This window comes from Plodia interpunctella, chromosome Z (assembly GCF_027563975.2).
Source record: "Plodia interpunctella isolate USDA-ARS_2022_Savannah chromosome Z, ilPloInte3.2, whole genome shotgun sequence".
Lineage (NCBI taxonomy): Eukaryota > Metazoa > Arthropoda > Insecta > Lepidoptera > Pyralidae > Plodia > Plodia interpunctella.
In genome coordinates this window covers 2,184,481-2,204,035 of record NC_071324.2, presented here as the reverse complement: position 1 = coordinate 2,204,035, position 19,555 = coordinate 2,184,481, and the positions used below count along the sequence as shown (strand labels likewise).

Sequence of the window (19,555 nt, the reverse complement as noted above, 5' to 3'; positions counted from 1 at the left end):
ACTTGTAAATGATCAGCCAATTCCAGGACGAAGTAATTCAAAGCCGCATTGTCGTAGATTTCCTCGGGGAGGGCCGGCAATATCCTCGGGTGCTGGTTCCTGGCGCGGAAACCTCGGTGCCTCCTGATTGTCACTTCGCAGAAGATGAACCTTAGAAGCAGAACTCTGAAGAAGTCGTCTCCTATGAACGCGTTAAATGCCGGGTCTGGAAGGTGGAAGGTTTATTTTTATAGCTTGTGTTGAAAATTTTATCACTATCACTACACAGTATAAAACAAAGTCGCTTCCCACTGTCTGTCCCTATGTATGCTTATAGATCTTTAAAATCACGCAACTGATTTTGATGCGGGTTTTCAAATAGATACTGTAATCCTTAAAGGAAGTTTAAGTGTATATGGTTTAACCCAAGCGAAGCCGGGACTGGCCGCTAGTTATTGTAATAATATTAATAAAAAATCTCTTCTTTTTCATATAATTAATTATTAATATCCTTGTAAATACATGAGAATATGCATACCAATTCTGGTTCTCATCATGATAATGCAAGCCTCAGTCATGAAGTTGTCGATAATTTTCATGGCTCTCTCCCAATGCGCCAGAGTGAAGTTTACTATGTCTGATAGATAACATACGGCGGCGAGGGGGGAGTGCAGGAACAGGGTGAACAGGTTGCCGTCATGCTGTTTGTCTGAAATCAGAAATTATACTTTAATATAGATACTTATCACTAATATAAGGAACTCTGTACGTTTTAATACAATTCTTATTAAAATCAAAACTTTTGAAGACTAAAACAAACAAAATTAATAATATTTTTGTTGTGACCAGACATGTTCTTTTTCCCAATCCGACCCTCTCCTGCGGACAATAACCGTCTAAAGATATGTTTAGGGTTACCGGTTTTTACCGGTTAGGGTTTACCGGTTTAGAGTTATATGAATCAAAGTTGCCTATAGGATGCCCGATTTAGATATATTACAATAAGAGCGTTACGTGCGTGTGATCTCATGTCATACTACAGAGTTCACAGGCCTGCCCGTGGTGTATTGTGGTTCAAACTGAGATGTGACCCGTCATGACACGTCAACGAGCTCGAGTGAGTCCAAACTACCGTATTTCTTCTTATCGCTTCCCCGTAATATTACGGGGATTGGTCAGTGGAAAAGAATATGTCTGCGTAATATTACGGGGATTGGTCAGTGGAAAAGAATATGTCTGGACGCCGATTTGGTTTCCATAAACTTACTCTCCAATCGTTCCGGCAACTCTATGGGAGACATCATGATGATGAGAGGCTGTCCGAAGTGCCTTGGTATTTGTTGGAACACGTAGGAGTTATCGGACTCGATGATGATGAACATAGGTCGCCTGGTGTAAGGTACCAGGTCTCCCGGGTACAGGCATCGCGCCTCTTTATACTTCGACTGTGTGGCTGATGTTGGTGCGACTGGTGCTGATGATGGGCCAGGCTGAGGCTCCTGGACTCGGCTTGTATCTCTGTTGATGTCCGACCTCGACGTGGTTATTAAACCACCTGCTTCGTAGCCACCTGGAAAAATTGTTAAAGGCTATTGAGTAACCAGAATATTGACTATTTTTTTTCTGAATTAATAAACTTCTTTGCGTTTGACAGTTTCGTAAAATTCATGGCCACCCTCCACAGCTTTGCTCACAACTGAGCATCAAGAATCAAACTCATATTATTCTGAACTGCGATACATACAGATAGTTCTAAGTTTATTGTAAATTAGATGCACTCGAATTCACCTTGATAGAAAGTTCCGGATAAAATTGCCCTATGATTATTTCCCATTGTATACTATCCGGAACCCAAATTTCATAGAAATAGGTTTGGTAGATTTTGCGCAATTGAGAATCAAATGTTTTCAAACTCACCCACATCAAAATTTCCGCATTCATTAATACTTATTGATAAAATTAACCAACTGTGGAATTAACCACATATTTAAACATTACGTGCACGTAACGTTAAACTTTACATGGAATTAACAAACCAAAAGGATGGATCATCATTTAACTGTCAAAAAAAAAACCAGAGTTCATGTGAAGTGACAACGGCCCGCGCAAATTTCGGTTACAGACTTTAATTTCGAAAATCCTATAGTTTCGGTTATGGTTCCGGAGAGATAAACGAAGCGTGTTTTAACCACACTCACCGCACTTCCATTTTGGTATTGTATTTTTGTATTGTCCACCTTTTTGCGTGGTAACATTTTTTTTTCTAAGATTATAATAGGTATTTAAACTATTTTGTTCGAATATTAAAGACCCGAACGTAAGTTATGATGAAGAGAGAAGTGGGTAACACGCTTAGATGAAATAAATAAAGAGAAAGACAGAGATAGATTATACAAAAATGTTCCATGAATAAGCCAAACTTAACAAAAACAATGATAGTTTCAAAGCTTCAGTTATTTCTTTAAATCGCTTAAAGGTAAATAAAAAAAAACGAACTCGAACGAAAGTACATCGATCGCAAAATTATTACGTATGTGCGTAAAAATGTACCACATTTAAAAATATACATGTAAAAATGTACACACAAATGTGTGTGTATGTATGGTATGTATGTAAAATATGTATGAGTTTCAAAATAATAGTCAACGGTAAACAGTCGACATAATATTCCAGAAACCCAGAAAGAGACATGTAATTTTGAATTACGCAAAAATAAATGACAAAGCGATATTCGAGTTACCATCTTATTCGTGTCGGTTAACTGCACTATTGAAAACCTACAGCTGTGTCGACCACTTATAGACGGCCAATGCGATCTGTGTGCCAGTGCACACAGATCACTGCATCAGAGAACATATAGTACCATACAAATCACCGTTCGCCCTCTGTTTCAGACCAGTTTATTGTACATATCTTACATACTGATATTATAAATGCAAAATTCTGTCTGCCTGTTCCGCTTTCAAGGCTAAACCTATGGATCGATCTTGATAAAATTTGGTATGCATGTTAAATATCTCTGTTCAGACGTAGCCTACTTGTTTATTCTAAAATCAACTTCCAAATGACTATAATGAGAGGTGAAAGTTTGTACGAAAATCGTGTCTGTTATGTTTTAAAGCTAGTGTCTGATAAACATCATTTTGTGTAATGGATTTTATAAGTAGGTATGTATTTTCCCTTTACAGTTAGCTCATAGCTATTGTGTCCGGACTACGTAATAACAAGCAAAGTCAAGCTAAAATTGCATGTAACTTTCAACTTAAAGACAGTTTTTAATCTCAACAAAAATTACTGTTTCAAACTATTATCGATACGTGGCTTTAAAGAACAAATAACTAAGTTAGACTTAATGAATATTAGCTTTGTTTAGTCATAATACGCCTATTGTTTGAGCGTGTTCCCGGTTACTTTCTAGCTATTGAGCGTCGGAGCCCAGAGTCCGCTTTCCTAGATTTTCGTCTCCACTTAGCCACTAGGTTGTCACTTGCCACGTTATAAAGAAGTTCACTTCACTTCTCTCGACTGTTAATCAGGCATCAAGTCTCCTTGTCACATTGCGTGAACCTAAATATGATTATTATGATATGCATGACCTGATGCTGAACCCTGGGTCGGCTCCCGACGAGGGAACTCCTCAACGGTTTACAGTTATATTTGTGTCACGCGTTAAAACAAGATATATCTGATGTCAATGAAAGCTCGTGTCGCAAATGTGACAGTTTTGTAAAACAAACTTATTGCATTTTGGGGCCAAAGCAAACATGGCAGTAGGAAAATCGAAATCGGAATAGTGAAAACTTCGTTACATTGCGGGCTCGGGTTAAAAACGAAAAATATATTCTTTCATTCGATTCACAGAAGCGCAGCTTCAATTTATTTTCGACTTAAAATTACAATGGAGAAATCTTTTGTCAAATGCAAGATGTCGGATTTCCACTGAACTCAAAATTCAAATTCAAATCATTTATTCAGAAATTAGACTTTCACAGGCACTTTTTCTCGTCAATTTTTATATTAATAGTTATTTCTCACAAGCTACAAACTACTGGCATTTCGGAACGACCACTGCTGAGAAGAAATGCCGGAAGAAACTCATTTGAACAGTGTTGGTCCCTATCATGCCAAAAGGGCTTACCATTAATATAATATATAAAAGTACATAATGTACAGTTCATAGTCAAATGGTATTTTAAAACAGGTCATGATTGTATTCCGAGTACTGATTATAATTTTTAAATGTCACAATATATGATTTGACGACCTCGATGGCGCAGTGGTAAAGTGCTTGCCTCTGAACCGAGAGGTCCCGGGTTCGATCCCCGGTCGGGTCATGATGGAAAATGATCTTTTTCTGATTGGCCCGGGTCTTGGATGTTTATCTATATATGTATTTGTTATAAAATATAATATCGTTGAGTTAGTATCCCATAACACAAGTCTCAAACTTACTTTGGGGCTAGATCAATCTGTGTGATTTGTCCGTATATATTTATATTTATTTATTTATATATTTATGTATTTATTTATTTATGAATTATTATTAACAGTAAAATAAAAATTAGGAGAACATGTGACGAGTGGCAAGGTTGTTGAACTATATAATATGTAGTACTAAAGTTGGTACGTTATATGTCGTGGTAATAATTATATGTAAAAAAACAAATTATATTTTTGATACATAGATTTTTTAGGGATTCGTGCGTCAAAAGGTAAAAACAGAACTCTTGTCACGTTTTCCATCTGTCTGTCCATCTAACAAGGCTGTTTTTCTCAAGAACACGAAGGTGGTCAAGTTCAAATTTATATAAAACTAGCGGCACGTCCTGGTTGCGCTCGGGTTAAACCATAATAAATTACACACTTTAACCTTCCTCAGGAATCACAGTATCTAATAAAAAACCCGTATCAAAATCCGTTGCGTAGTTTCGAAGATCTAAGCATACTTTGTTTCACACTACTTCTCGGAGACAAAAAAACCAAGTCAACATGTCTTCGAGACACGTCGTGTTTCGGTGAACCGTCGCTCATTGAGGACGTAGGTGAGACGTACGTGACTGGTCGCCAAAGACAAGTCTGGCACCAGTAACCAACAAGTTTCCTACATATTTCCTACATACTGTGCTATTTAACAGCTAAATTAATTAAATTATTAATTACCTAGTCTCTCTCTCATACTCGCGCATTTCCCTAAAGCTTCGATTAGTGCCTGTTTAAGGTCCCGAAGTAAACAAGGAAGTTTAATTTCGCCATGTATGTCTGAAGTTTAGCTCTATAGCTGAGCTCTGTTTGTAATTATTATAAAATTGTAATTTGGCATACATTGAATTGTGTGGGTACATAAATCTTGCACGCCGATAAATGGAAACACTATCACAAAAAGGTTTTACGAACTAACGTTTAAATGCGACGTTTGTGTCGCAAACTCTACTTGACTGATTGTCATGAAATTTGGTAAACGGGTAGATTATAACCCGTTAAAGTTCATCAAAAATATTCTCGCAGCTCAGTTTTTCTACCGTAAAAAGTTGTGAGATCCATGTAATACCAAGTCGGTTAATTTTTTTAGTTCCTACTTAAGGGACCTTCTGTCTTAAGTTATTACGTAAGTTATTATCATATCAATATTAAAAATCTTTAACGTTTTAAATAAATAGATCGACTTGGCCATCGCATGTAAACAATATGTATCTTACAAGTAATACATATTATATTAGATTGTTTAGTCTATGGCGCCCCACGCGATTGAAACCCTCGCCCCCAAAACGAATATGTAATTTATCCAAGCGGCTCACCTTTGCCTATGTCATTTATAAAAATCAAAACAAAGGGGCCCAGATAACCTGCGTAATTTTGGACCCCCCCCCCGAAATCAACCCGAACGCGTCGCGTACCCCACTTTTTCCATAAAAAGCGAGCGTGTTCCTTTATCGCTTGACACCTCGCTGGACTATCAGTTCTTTTTTTCTTATTTAAATACCTTTGAATAGTTTTTTTTTTTCAGAAAACGTTCCTTTGGCAGCGAAAACCAATAAACTGCAGGTGGGCTCACAAGAGAGCTGTTTACTTATGTAAGGATGAGTCACTCGTGCATTCATTTATTGCTGTATTAATTACAATGATTTTTTTTTTATGTTTCCTTAATATTTTTACGGCTCTTTTCTATATTATTACGATTTCGTTGATTTTATTGTTGTTCTTTTTTTTATTTTGGCACTTTTTAAAGTGTTTAATATTTAAAGTGTTAAATACAAATTTATAAATATGCAGTAAGTTCTCTACATAAACGCTTTCAGAAGAAAACGATTGTAAAGGAAGAAAACTAGATAGATATCTAGTTTAATATATTATTATAAATAAATAAATAATAAATAAATAAATAAATATATTAGGACAAATCACACAGATTGAGCTAGCCCCAAAGTAAATTCGAGACTTGTGTTATGGGATACTAACTCAACGATACTATATATTTTATAACAAATACATATATAGATAAACATCCAAGACTCGGGCCAATCAGAAAAAGATCATTTTCCATTATGACCCGACCGGGGATCGAACCCGGGACCTCTCGGTCCAGTGGCAAGAACTTTACCACTGCGCCACCGAGGTCGTCGATATTAAATAAATATCTTTACAACAATCTATTCAATTACAATTGCAACTCGAATTATGGTCAAACTATCACTATTTTTATACATTTAGTTGCAATTTGATAAACAAACAGTTCAATTCCATATGTGGTCAAATCCGAAGCATTCCAATACAGACTTAAACTAAAACCTTTATGTCGAATTGGCAATTATTCAGATTTGCGTCGCAATCACAATCAATGATATATATTTAAGTAATTAACAAATGGAAGGCTTACAGTCTGTATTCAGATTTAAAGTGGTATTAAAAGTACGGATACTGATTACCACTAATTTCCTCCCATCTGAATAGGCGAGTTGTTCCGGTCTGATCCACAAAACCGATAAAATATTCTTTTTTTCTAATTCCAATTTAATCTAATTCAATTAGAAAAAAAAAGAAATAATAAAATATTAATAAATAATAAAGTAATATATTCTTTTTTTTCTAATTCCAATTTAATCTAATTCAATTAGAAAAAAAAATAAATAATAAAATATTAATAAATAATATAATAAAATTATTCTTTTTTTCTAATTCCAATTTAATCTAATTTAATTAGAAAAAAAAGAAATAATAAAATATTAATAAATAATAATATAAAATATTCTTTTTTTCTAATTTCAATTTAGAATATTTGATAAATAAACTTTACCATTCCGGTTCGACCCGGCTTTTTATATGAATAAGCACAGTTATTAATCTAAAAAATATTTTTTGTTACTAATAATATAGAATCATCAAGTACTTGGGAAACATAACATGATAAGAGTTTTATTGGTCTTAATTTTTATTTTACGGATAAACAGAAAATTATGTCATAGAAAAGTACTAGGCAAATATTACTTGACAAGCATTTTAAGAATAGAAAACAAGAAAAAGCACAGAATATATATATTCAAGCGGCCCATTTTTTCATAAATTCAGTGGCAAATAAATCTCAATCGATCGACTGAATCTTTCTTCATTACTAACAAAAAAAAAAAAGAATTTTGTCTTGTAGATCAGTCAGACCGGAATTAACTCAAACTGACGACTGACTAGGCAAGCGAACAACATTTTGATTAACTTACAGTAAAATCCTATTATTGTACATCGAACGTCGTCTATTGATAAATTGCGCTTTGACAACTGAAAAGCACAAAGATTTTTTTATCCGCCGATATAATCCCACTGCTGGGCAAAGGCACAAAGGCACAAAGAAATATTGCTGAATTTTTCAGTTGACGAACGGTCAACATCGCCAATTTATGTACTCTGTGATTAACACAGACTTTTGGAATATTTTATTCTATTTGTCACCACGTACTGTGCCTATAGACATTGTTCCGAGTGTGAACTTAAGTAACTAAATTGTACCTACAGGACGATGTGACAACACAAACTAAAATAACGATTTATTGGCTTTTCAAGTCAACTTGATTACTAGATATATCAGGTCTTATTGTTTCGACGAATAAGCTCTTACATAGTTTCATGTCGAGCAATAATTACACGAAAGTGAACCCTTTTGCCTGACACTAGTGTTCATAATAGCTTATGTAAATTGGCAACTATTTTAGAATTCGATGCATTGCGTGACGCCTTGAGTTGCCTACGTTTGATGTTACTAATCAATTTAATTATCGACGCAGCGGTGGTGGTCCAGTGGTTAAGACTGTCTGCCTTTAATCGATAAGTCCCAGGTTCAAATCCTATTCATGCCACACGAGTTTGTATATATCAGTCTGTACTTTTCATCGACCACCACATCGAGAATATAGTCATAGACACGAAATGTCTTGAGGAAACTTGTTGATAGTTAAAGTTCACTAGTGTGTATGTTACTAGTTGCACAATTAGATGTCGATAGGTAAACGTAAAAGTAATTTAAGATGCATTTAGGCGACTTGAATAAAAAATCTGATGCTAGTAATTTGCAATCAATAAACACACTGGGAAATAAAGATGGAGTCACCGAGGTTTTGGCTTGCATTTTGCCGACGTAAATACAAAATAGCCGTCATCACAAAATGAATATTTAACACGTCTTCGCCGTTTTATAATAGTAGTCACCGCAGGCCTACCATCAAATGCAGCGCAGTATAATTAAGGCACCACAAATATAAAAGGGGATCTTTACGTCGTCAAAATTGACATGCGTCTGACAACATACGCCGAGGACCAAAATGACGACCGTACCCGCGAAATTCAAAATACTCAGTTAATTTTTTCATAAATAATAACGACTAAAAATCCTTGCTAATACTTTCATCTCTAATTAGGCTTGCGGCCTCCATTTTGGTTCAACTTATGGCCGAGGATTGTACACTAGCTTTTGCCCAAGGTTTCGCACGTGTTAATTTCCCACGGGGACAGTTATTTTTCCCAGATCAAAGATGTTTTTCTTCATATTTCAAAGTACATGTATGAAAAATTTCAAAATTGGTCGAGGAGCGTGAAGATGTAACAAACAAACATTTTTTCCCTAGTATTTCGGAGAGACGATCTGAAAACAAATACCAAATAGAGAGGGTTTGACGTCTGGACTTACTTGCTTCTAACTTGCCCGGCACTTTGTTGCCTTCAGCTGAAATGTATAGCAGCAAAGCCCCGTTCGGAGGCAGGTCATGGCACCCACTGGACAGGTACACCAGGATCTGGGTTGGTGACGGCTTGAACAGCAGGTACTTGTGAGTGTTGGTGTGGTGGAGCGACTCCAGGTCGTAACCTAAAAAATTACTCGTGTGATTGGTGGTCCCCTGAAAAGTTATACCATTCGCCTTTGCTAGTTGAGTGTTAACAATCTTACTAAGACTTGGCAGTATTAAAATGACAGTTACTTATTCTTAGTAAATATAATCGCATAGCTACAACAACATGAGGTGTTTTATTTTTGTCAAAATTCATACATTCACAATAGCGATATAAATAAAATACAGTAATATAAGACCATTTATAAAATGGTATGTGAAAAGATGTGGTATGAGGATTATGGGTTAAATCTCGAGGGATTCAAATTATACTCTCTTGGTTTTCCGTCGTCTCCGTGTAATCTTTAATTCAAAGTAGTTTCGTACTTTTTTTACAAATAAAAAAGGCGGTATTTTATGACATTGACAGATTGACAGCTGTCGTTAGACAGTATGTGTTAATAAATTACAGTTTAAAATGAACAAACTTTGTAATTTTTCGTTGCAGATTTCTTTGGCGTTAGGCAAAATGAACTGGTGTTTACAATGCCAAACTGTATGTTTATTTGATTACAGACTGTTGTCGAAGAATCAAAATCGAATACAAACAGTGCCGTCTAATTCAAGTTGTTAAATTATTACATAAACTGCAAGCGGCAGCTCTAAAGGCATTCATAATTCTGCATAATTAACGAAGGAAATTGTAAACCGCGAAGTGAAGCGCATTTATGGATAAAACCCATAGCATGTCTGTCTGTTTGTTATAGCTACTTTATAACGAAACAATTAGGGTGAATGACTCTTTATATTATTAGAAACACAAGTGAAAAAATTAGTGTGATAATGATAATTAATACTCGTCCTTTCAAAGATATGACAAAAATAAAATCACATATTTCATCTATAATACATACATTTTTTAAAATTTCCTGACCCCGTCATCTACCCTATTAAGATTGTATAGTTGAAATTTGGTAGGTACTCGATACTCATCAGTGTACAGCCTCGTGATTTAATTTTAAAAAAGATGTTTTAATATTAAATATCATGTTTTTTTTTTCTTACGGATAAATATTTATTTTTTTCATAGGTCTTTTTGAAATGTCTTTTAATTTTTCCATTCTGATATCCTAAGTTTCTAATACTAATGATGCAAAGTAAAATATGTCCCTTCCAGCTTTTAAAATAAGACAATGAATATTATGAACAATTTCAACGTGTAATATACTTATTCTATATTTTCTAACGTGGAACCCGTTGTCAAATATTCGCAATTGGCCACGCTGTGACTTGTGACCAATGGAGTCCCAAAAAATGCATGGAACAATATGAATTATTTATTGTATTATGCCAATCTAGTATAGAACTCTTTATTAAGTTACAAGACAATTAGGAACTACGTAATAAGTACCCAAAATATTTATTTAATTCAGATCGAGGCGTGTTTATCTCAACATTTCCAGTAACATAAGATCCCAGTTCATTAGCGTCGATGTAAACATATGAACTGAAACGTTGAGCCGCTCTGACAGATTTCTAAGACACAAATATATATTACTTCCATGACAATAACGTCGAGTATTCGACATATATTTTTTTAACTATGATGATGTAAAAGACGTTGCGTATATGATGTGAAAATAGGTAAATAAGGAATAAGCTTAAGAACATACATCACCAATGATATTTTTATAGAACATATTTTTATAGAAAATTAACATTTTTATAGAAAATAACATTTTCATATAGAAAATTATCGAAGCTCTAGATTTTTGAGTGTTGCGTTGCGTAGACGATGTCGATAAAAAATTCTTTTTCATCCTTTTCGTGATCCTTCGCATAACGAAAATAAAACTTATACCAAAAAAAAATATATTCTGTCTACATCACCTCACCTCATGGTAATTGGAGATGGAGATTTGCCGAGTATGATATACATATAAGTCTGCCTTTTATATGATTTCGTATGTAACAAAAATGATTGCTGCGCTGTGGCTTAACTTACAAGATGTTTGCACCTATTTGTACTGTATCATATGTCTTTTCAACCTTGACGTTGGATGTGAGAAATAATTTACTAAGTAAGATCTTAATTGTTTTACTAATTCCTAATAAAAGTACAGATTTAATTAAGCTATTATATAAAACAGTAATTTTTATGACAAGTTAAAAAGTCGCTTCAAGCTTTTGCTGAAATAAGACATAAAATTGTAAATTGATATTTATTGATTCGCTTTTAAGATAAAGTACTATTTTTATGCCAGCATTTGAATTGGCCTAGTGATTGAGTAATGATTAACTTATTACTATTGATCCAGTAGATACATTTCCACGATTTGTTGACGTAGAAAAACAATTTTGGGACACATATTGTGAAAATGGACTTTCTAAAAACAGTAACTACAGAGATAGGAAGACAATATATCAACTTCTTGATAATATTAAAATAAAAAATTAAAACAATACTAGAATATGATAATATTTGCAAAAGTAACAAGAAAATAGGTAAATAAGTAATAAGCTTAAGAACATACATCACCAATGATATTTTTATAGAACATGTTTATGATACTTTACAAATATGTAAAAATTATCGAAACTCTAGATTTTTGAGTGTTTCTAACACCCAAGTAACATTTATAGATTTATGATATATAATAAAATATAATAATAAAATTTTGAATAAACTATTGCAATAATATTGATTATTAGATAAAAATCCTATTTTATACTACTTATTGACATTCGCTATTGCTTAGACACAAATAAATGTAAACAACAATTAGAGCGGGAGTTTCATCATAAATATTAGATTATGGCAACTGGCAACGCACCTATGTGCCCGGTTTGCAATTCCCAGGCTGAAGTAAATTTCCAATGACTTACCTTGGTTTGAAATATTTGGGGCCGGTATGAATCGCTGTCTTGAGGATTCGTCTTGGACTTGGGCGTCTGGCTCTTTCTCCAGGGTCTGCAGCATCCTGAACATGTCCATGGTGAGTTCGGAGAACTTCACTTGATCGTAGCTGCCGACCACGACGATTTCTTGGAGCGAGAGTGTCATCTGGGACGTCTTGTCCAAAGGGTATGTGTTCAAAGGATTCAGTCTGGTAACAAAGACTTGGTCATTGACAGGTTAAATGTCCAATGGAATTTCATGAACTTAAGCGACTATTGATTACATAGTAACATCAGTTTCCGAGGGGAATAGTTTAATATATACAACACTTAAAATTGACATGATATGAAATATAATATAATTGTGATATTTCAATTGCGGCAATTACAAATTATATACCTATATTTCCATTGTTATAAAAAAAAATAAAGATTTTCAGAATTTTCAATTACTTGGAAATAGCGATTGTGTTTTAATATTTTAGCAAAAATATTTCAGGTAGGTGAAATTATGCGAACACTAGCATTACACTACGATCGCTGGATCGCGGCGAGTCTAGTCCTTAAATCTGTTCAATATTGAAGCTTGTTTACCTGTTGGATATAATGACGTTGACACCATCGGGACGTTTCACTGTGATCACGTGGTCAGCTTCCAAGAACGCCACGATTTCATCCAACACCAGGATCCACTCGACTTGATCATCAGGATCATAGGTCTTCCCATATTCTTTGACTTGGTGGTCTAATTCATGTACTAGGTCGCGGACGAGCTGGTTCTTCTTTAACAGAAGACAAACTACAATAAATCTGGCGTAGTACCGGAGTTTCTTAACAAGTAACTCGCTCCGGTCTTCTTTGCTTGCTTGGGTGTAGTAGCTGCGCCCTCGGATGGCAGAGTAGAAGGAATAAGCCTCATTTAGGTAAGCCGTCTCGCTTGTCCTAAGGCTGTTAAGTGAGACAAAAGAAACATTAACTATTTTGTTTTGCATTAAATTGAGCTTGTTGTCTGTGGCGTAATCGATACCATTTTTTATGATAGTAATGAAATATTCTTATTTGAAAACAATGATGTGATGAAAAAAAATATGGAATCGTCTCATAAATATATTTTTTTAAATTACTCTCTAACTTCTAAATTGATTTGATTTGCATACTCCCGGTTTCATCCTCAGCTATATTCTTCCTTATTACTTCTTCTCCCTTCTTCTCCACTTCGCACGGTCTTTGGTCCGAGTTCAATTAGATATTATATGGAAATTTTTAATATAACCTATGACAAAGCGAACTTTACGGAATCTTTGTGGAGTCAAGAATAGCTTGGGTAGGTAAATTAAACGAAATAATTTGTATCATATCCAAAACTATTTTTTATTATCAAAAGATTAATAATGTCTACAGCAGCATATAAAACTCTTATGTAGGTACAGATCCGATCCCAAATAAAGTAAGAGAAGGGGTGGATGAAGAAGAAGAAGGAGTAGGTACAGATAATTACAAAAAATTTGAGACATAATTCACTATCGTATTTTCAAAACGCACAGCCGTCATTGAAATGATCCAAACACTGCAGTGACGTTTGTTTTTCGCACTAGAATATACTATTCTAGTGCGAAAAACAAACGTACAACAAACAACGTATATATCCTCTCATAGACACGACGCGACTTAAAAAAATCAATCAAGCTAAAATCCGCGAATCAGCGGATAGCGTTACCAATAGCATACCTAGAAAGGGTTCGTAAAATAACAACCGAATGTTAAAAACAGCCGAGAATGTCACCGGGAAACACGCACAAAACGAGAGATTAAAAAAAAATAATTTAAGAAATCACAGAAAATTCAAAATTAAAGAAATAATAAGAACAAGAGGAAGAAACCCTTTTAAATATTGGGAAGCATGTCGCCGCATCGATAATAATAATCGCGTTGCACAATCACCGTCTTCGGTAATTGACAAATAATGTTTTATTCTCTTCGAAACTTCGTAGTGCCAATGAAAATTTCAGATGAGATGATGCTCGTCCACTTGCGACTAAATCCCATCGGTCCATCTTCATAATTATTGTGGGCTACAATTCTTGGCCCATTCTAAAGGTGCGTTTATGCGTAATGCTTATTCTATCTTCGGTCTGGCTGTCAACCAATGACTGTTCACTGACTATAGTGGACAATATAGCCTTTAAGTGCACCTTGAAAAAATAAATCCCATTTCTGATTGGAGTACTTACTAGAAGTGGTAGTAGAGCTGGCCAATTTTGGAGGCTATTTCTCCAATCTGCCATCTCTTCAACCCATATTTAGTGTCGAGGATGGCACGGTGAAGCTGCTGGAATTTCCACAGTTTCGTATAAACGTCGAAAGTGCGGCCGAAATAAGAGTGCCATTGTTTATGACCGTACTGTGGAAGTTCCCTGTAAGTCAAACATTTATTAGGACCAGACGTGGTTTGTGCCCTGGCAAAAGCCCATATACGCCCGGGCGCAAACCCATCTACGATAAAAAAAAATCTATTTAGAATCGAGTTATTTAGGGTAGTTTCCTACATGAAGTGCCTTGACCGTGCGAAGTGGTTTTGAAAAGGGAAAAGAAGCTTAAGCTTATTTTGAATAAAAATATGGTGAGACGTGTATTTTTTAAAATACCTGTGTAACATCTAGACTACAATGTTTACGAAATGAATGAATGATTGATTGAAAGAGCATGTGTTCCGACGTTTACCGGCTGAGGAAGAAACCCGATAAACGCTCCGATGAGAGAAACAGGGTAGTTTCCAACAAGTTGTAATTTATATAATTTGATTAGATAAAATTGGATATATTGTAATTGTCGTAACTAGGCATTTTACGACAACTTCAATTTATGTGAGCCTCTCATAGATCAATAAAAAGAAAATTTCCTTAGAGGAGAGAAAGAGAGGGAGCCTCTTCTTTGTCTGAGCCTTCAGTATCAAGAATAGAGATGATGTCACTTTACACGGAGTCAAGGACCGTTTAATTTTTGATACATATTTCCATAAAGAGATCTAAATATATATTATATCAACAATAAATTGTGTGTTCTATATTGTGCTTCAATGTGCAAATGTAGTATTTTAAGAAACTACCCTCTTAGATAGGTATATATACAACTTGCTATGTGGAATCAGAAATGAATTTGAATTCCAAGCCAAGAAACTATTGGTGTGCAATTCAACAATGACTATTCAATGTATGGTATTTAATAGACTAGAATCCCGGAGATGGAAAGATGAAGAGAATGAATGAAGAAAGGATGAATTCTTGTGATGCGAGAAGAATATGTACATATGAATGTTATAATGAATATACGTAAATAATGGTAATAAAAATACAACTCACCGTAGCCCATTGAAAAGTTGCTTTGCCTTTTCAAGAAGATGGCAGAATTCAATGATAATTTTACGGTGCTTGTCTTCTATTAAGGAATTCATCATCGTTTCAGTAGAAAATGGACTCCCAACAATCCCGTATTGTTTTAACAGGTATTTGGTTGGAATACAGTCAAAGTATTCACCCAAATCGAACTCTTTATATGGGCGTTTTGGAGAGTGCAGCTCATTTCTCGAAAAGAAGTTTCTATTACGTACTTTCGATTCTACTTCCTCACTTGTACCTTCATCACTTATTGATGTAATACGAGTTAGCTTTAACAATCTGTAGACCAATGTTTCGAGATTCTCTAAGAGGTAGTCTGTAGGGGTTTCTTCTGAGACCTGTATATTCGGATGTTCCCAAGGTTCAGATGTCTCGTGAGCTGACGATGGTGGTATCGGAATGTCCTCTTGGAACTGTACGTTAGGTTTTGTCCGTGATTCAGACGAGCCGTGAGCTGACGAAGATGGTATTGGGTCCTCATCTTGGAAATGTACACTGGGCTTTGCCCATGATTCAGACGTGCCATGAGCTGACGAAGAATGTATTGGTTTCTCCTCTTGGAAATGTACACTAGGCTTTCCCCATGATTCGGATGTGCCATAACCTGACGACGATGGTTTCTCCTGTTGGAACTGTACATTAGGCTTTGGCCATGCTTCAGAAGTCCCAGGAGCTGACGATAGATTAGAGATATCGTGTTTTGAATGTCGTGGTTCGCGATGATAAACTGGCGATGGCGGCGACAGTACATCTGGTGTGTCAGGCCGACGAGACGTTGATGCGACACCGTCGACGAATGATTTACGACGTTCATCAAGATGCAACTCGAGCCGGCTCTGCCGTGATACGCGTCTTATGGGTTGGAATAGCCTTGAGGGTCTTGTCAGTGAGCTGGTGGAAGAGGTTTGGGTTGAAGCGTTAGCCGTGTATAGCGCGTTGTAAAACTGTTCGTCGGGGACATTGCTGAGGCACCAGCTGTGTCGCCTGCCGGACGGCTCTGGGGTCCGCTCATACGACACCGGAAGAGATTTGGCTGCAACAAAAGAAAATCCAGTAAATTGTAGACGTAGGCACCAAGTTGGCCAAGCTAAAGTAGGATTGGGCTGGACATGTTTGCCACATGCCGGCGGAGAGATGACCCCGACTACTGTAGGGGTGCCAGAAGGGCAAAAGCGCAGGGGGAGACGAAAGAGATCGCGGGACGATATTAATGGGTTCATGCGGGGGTGGCAACAGGCTGCCATCTACAGGCATTTATGTAAGAAGGAAGGGGAGGCCTTTGCCCAGCAGTGGGACACAGAGACAGGCTAGATAAAAAAGGTCAAGGTCCAGGTCCTGGGGTGTGCCCCAGGGACCTTCCTTATAGATAAGGAGTATAGGCCATGGCTTTTACTATTGCATAACAACTGTGAGACGAACGGCCTAACAGCTCTCTATGAAGCAAGGGGCTCAAGATAAACGATATTGGTCACCCATCCTAATGACAGACCATTGTGAGAGTGCCTTAGCTGCCACACAGGCCGAACGCGCTACCCACTGTGCCATTGAGTTTAGTCTGATATATAAGCTTGAAAACGACGACGACCTCGGTGGCGCCGTGGTAAAGTTCTTGCCACTGGACCGAGAGGTCCCGGGTTCGATCCCCGGTCTGGTCATGATGGAAAATGATCTTTTTCTGATTGGCCCGGGTCTTGGATGTTTATCTATATATGTATTTGTTATAAAATATAGTATCGTTGAGTTAGTATCCCATAACACAAGTCTCGAACTTACTTTGGGGCTAGCTCAATCTGTGTGATTTGTATATTTATATATATTATATATAAAAGAAAAATTACAATGTTTTTGTAAACTCTCTAAAATTATATCTTGATGATGATAAATGCAATTGAACTACGCATGATCGCTACTAACCCAAAATACTTAATGGCGTACTCATACTAGATTTCGAAGAAAAAGTCAATATTTATATCAGTTCTTTTTTCTTTACTTTATAAAATACTAGCTTTTGGCGGCTTCGTCCGCGTAATTTCCCCACGGAAGCAGTTATTTTTCCGGATTTAAATGTATGTAAAAGGAAAGCCTGAAGTATATAAAGAAAGTTCCTAGAGGTTTTCGTGTCGTATAGGGAGGTAAAATCTAAGACAGCCAACAGACTAGAATGGAAAACACTCCATCGACAAGAACCTCCTTCGTAAATTGATTGATTGATTATCTTAGTCAACAGTCATTGCAACTGTCAACCGTGACTACATTGTGTAATGGAAAACACTAGTTTTATAGTTTGTAGTCACATTGGGTCACACACATGGCTCTTTAGTCAATACTGGGATGGTTTAAAAATACACATTTTTTGTTAGTCGACTCACGCTCATCATAAATTTTACAATTATACAAAAATGTTATGATTAGTACAGATACGAACAGAAGTGTTTTACAACAAATTTCCGGAAATAGCAACGCTACAACTACAAGCTATTAATAATAATTATATTAAGCAGGTACCTACTGGTTTAATATATTTTTTGCAATTATGGCTTTTTAATTGTCAGTGTTTTCTCGGTTACTTTCTCAGCTAGTTGAGCGTCGGAAACCAAGGTAGAATACAAATTGACATAAATTAATTTAAATTGCAAATGTTCACGCGGGGTAACTTGACGTGCTGTTCACTGTACATACAAGGATTTTGGCGGGAATACAACAACCCTTTTGTTTTTTTAATCAAAAGACTATGTATTTTCATGTTACAACCAGCTGATGGCCGCGACTTCGTTCGCGTGGTCGAACAATTTTTGATAAGGTGTCAAAATTATTAGGGAAATTTGACTGTACAGTACAATACCTATACATATACTTATTTTCCAAAGAATTTTGGTTACGCGCGTACATTTTCCCTCTCTTTTTTATATAGGATGAACTGACGAAACAAAAACAATAAATCAAATTGATTGTGATGAATTTATATCGGCCTGAGTCGACTTGAGCCAAACGATAATAGTTTGCAATAGAATTCTTTAACCAATGTGATATTATCCGATTTTTTTTTCGCAAAGAAATAAAATAAATTCATAAAAAGAAATGTGATGGCCGCGTTAATTTGCATACGAAAGCGCCTTATGACAACGCGTGTAGGTCGGTATTCCACTGATAAATTACACTTATAGCATTGCGGAAAATTCGATATTGTTTTACTACTGATAATTACACTTTAAAGTAATCTAAACGTGAAAACATTTATTTATTTATATAATAGTTATTATTTTCGATTGTAACTTCATAGGTAGTATGTAGTATATCTCAAAAAGCTACAAACTACTGGCATTTCGGCGTGACCTGAGAAGGAATGCCGAAACAAACTCATTTAGACATAGTGTTTTCAGTAAGTACTGTACCTACATGATCTAATAAGTGCATAAGTAAAACTATCAGTTTTTCTGCTATACACTGTTGATGTGCCAAGTGGATTGCACCCCTAAGACGGTTGTCTAAGCTTCAAAAGACATCAACTTGCACACCGAATATACTTAACCGACGGAAAAGTGAAAAATTTCAGAAGTCCTCCCATAATTGTAGCAAATTTTCTCAGAACACGAGAGCTGTATAGATTTCTCTGTCTACGATGTCTTAAAAAAGAAAAGGAAATGAAAAGATGGAATGAAAGTGTCAATTAAGATAGTTTAATAGTAAATGTATGATGGGAACAAGTTTGTTTTGTTAGACAAATAAAAAACCCCTAATTTAAATATTCATTACGCTACAACCAATTACCAATACGGCTGAACCAATTTCCATGAAACATGACTAAGAACACTCAGGATAAAATTATCTATGACACAAAAAAGAACTAAACGAAAATCGGTACATCCGTTTGGAGCTACGACGACATAGACAGATGCACAGGCACGTTAAACTTTTAACACCCCTCTTTTGGCGTCGGGGGTTAAAAAGACACATTGTGAGATTAGGTTGATTGGG

The 19,555-nt window shown here is 35.8% G+C and overlaps 2 protein-coding genes across 3 annotated transcripts in view; one reads left to right on the top strand and one right to left on the bottom strand.

Annotated features, from left to right (window-relative positions):
- LOC128683053 (DNA-binding protein D-ETS-3) overlaps positions 1-19,555 on the top strand; it is a 271,734-nt gene that overhangs the window by 103,093 nt on the left and 149,086 nt on the right. The window lies entirely within an intron of this gene.
- LOC128683355 (uncharacterized protein) overlaps positions 1-19,555 on the bottom strand; it is a 60,559-nt gene that overhangs the window by 4,492 nt on the left and 36,512 nt on the right. For both annotated transcript variants that reach the window (XM_053768899.2, XM_053768898.2), the window contains 8 exons: positions 15,545-16,613; positions 14,417-14,599; positions 12,780-13,133; positions 12,174-12,394; positions 9,149-9,325; positions 1,247-1,549; positions 518-688; positions 3-205 (listed from right to left, as the gene is read on the bottom strand). In XM_053768899.2, the coding sequence (XP_053624874.1) occupies positions 3-205; positions 518-688; positions 1,247-1,549; positions 9,149-9,325; positions 12,174-12,394; positions 12,780-13,133; positions 14,417-14,599; positions 15,545-15,639 (1,707 nt within the window). In that variant the 5' untranslated portion in view covers positions 15,640-16,613. The remainder of the gene's footprint in view (positions 1-2; positions 206-517; positions 689-1,246; positions 1,550-9,148; positions 9,326-12,173; positions 12,395-12,779; positions 13,134-14,416; positions 14,600-15,544; positions 16,614-19,555) is intronic.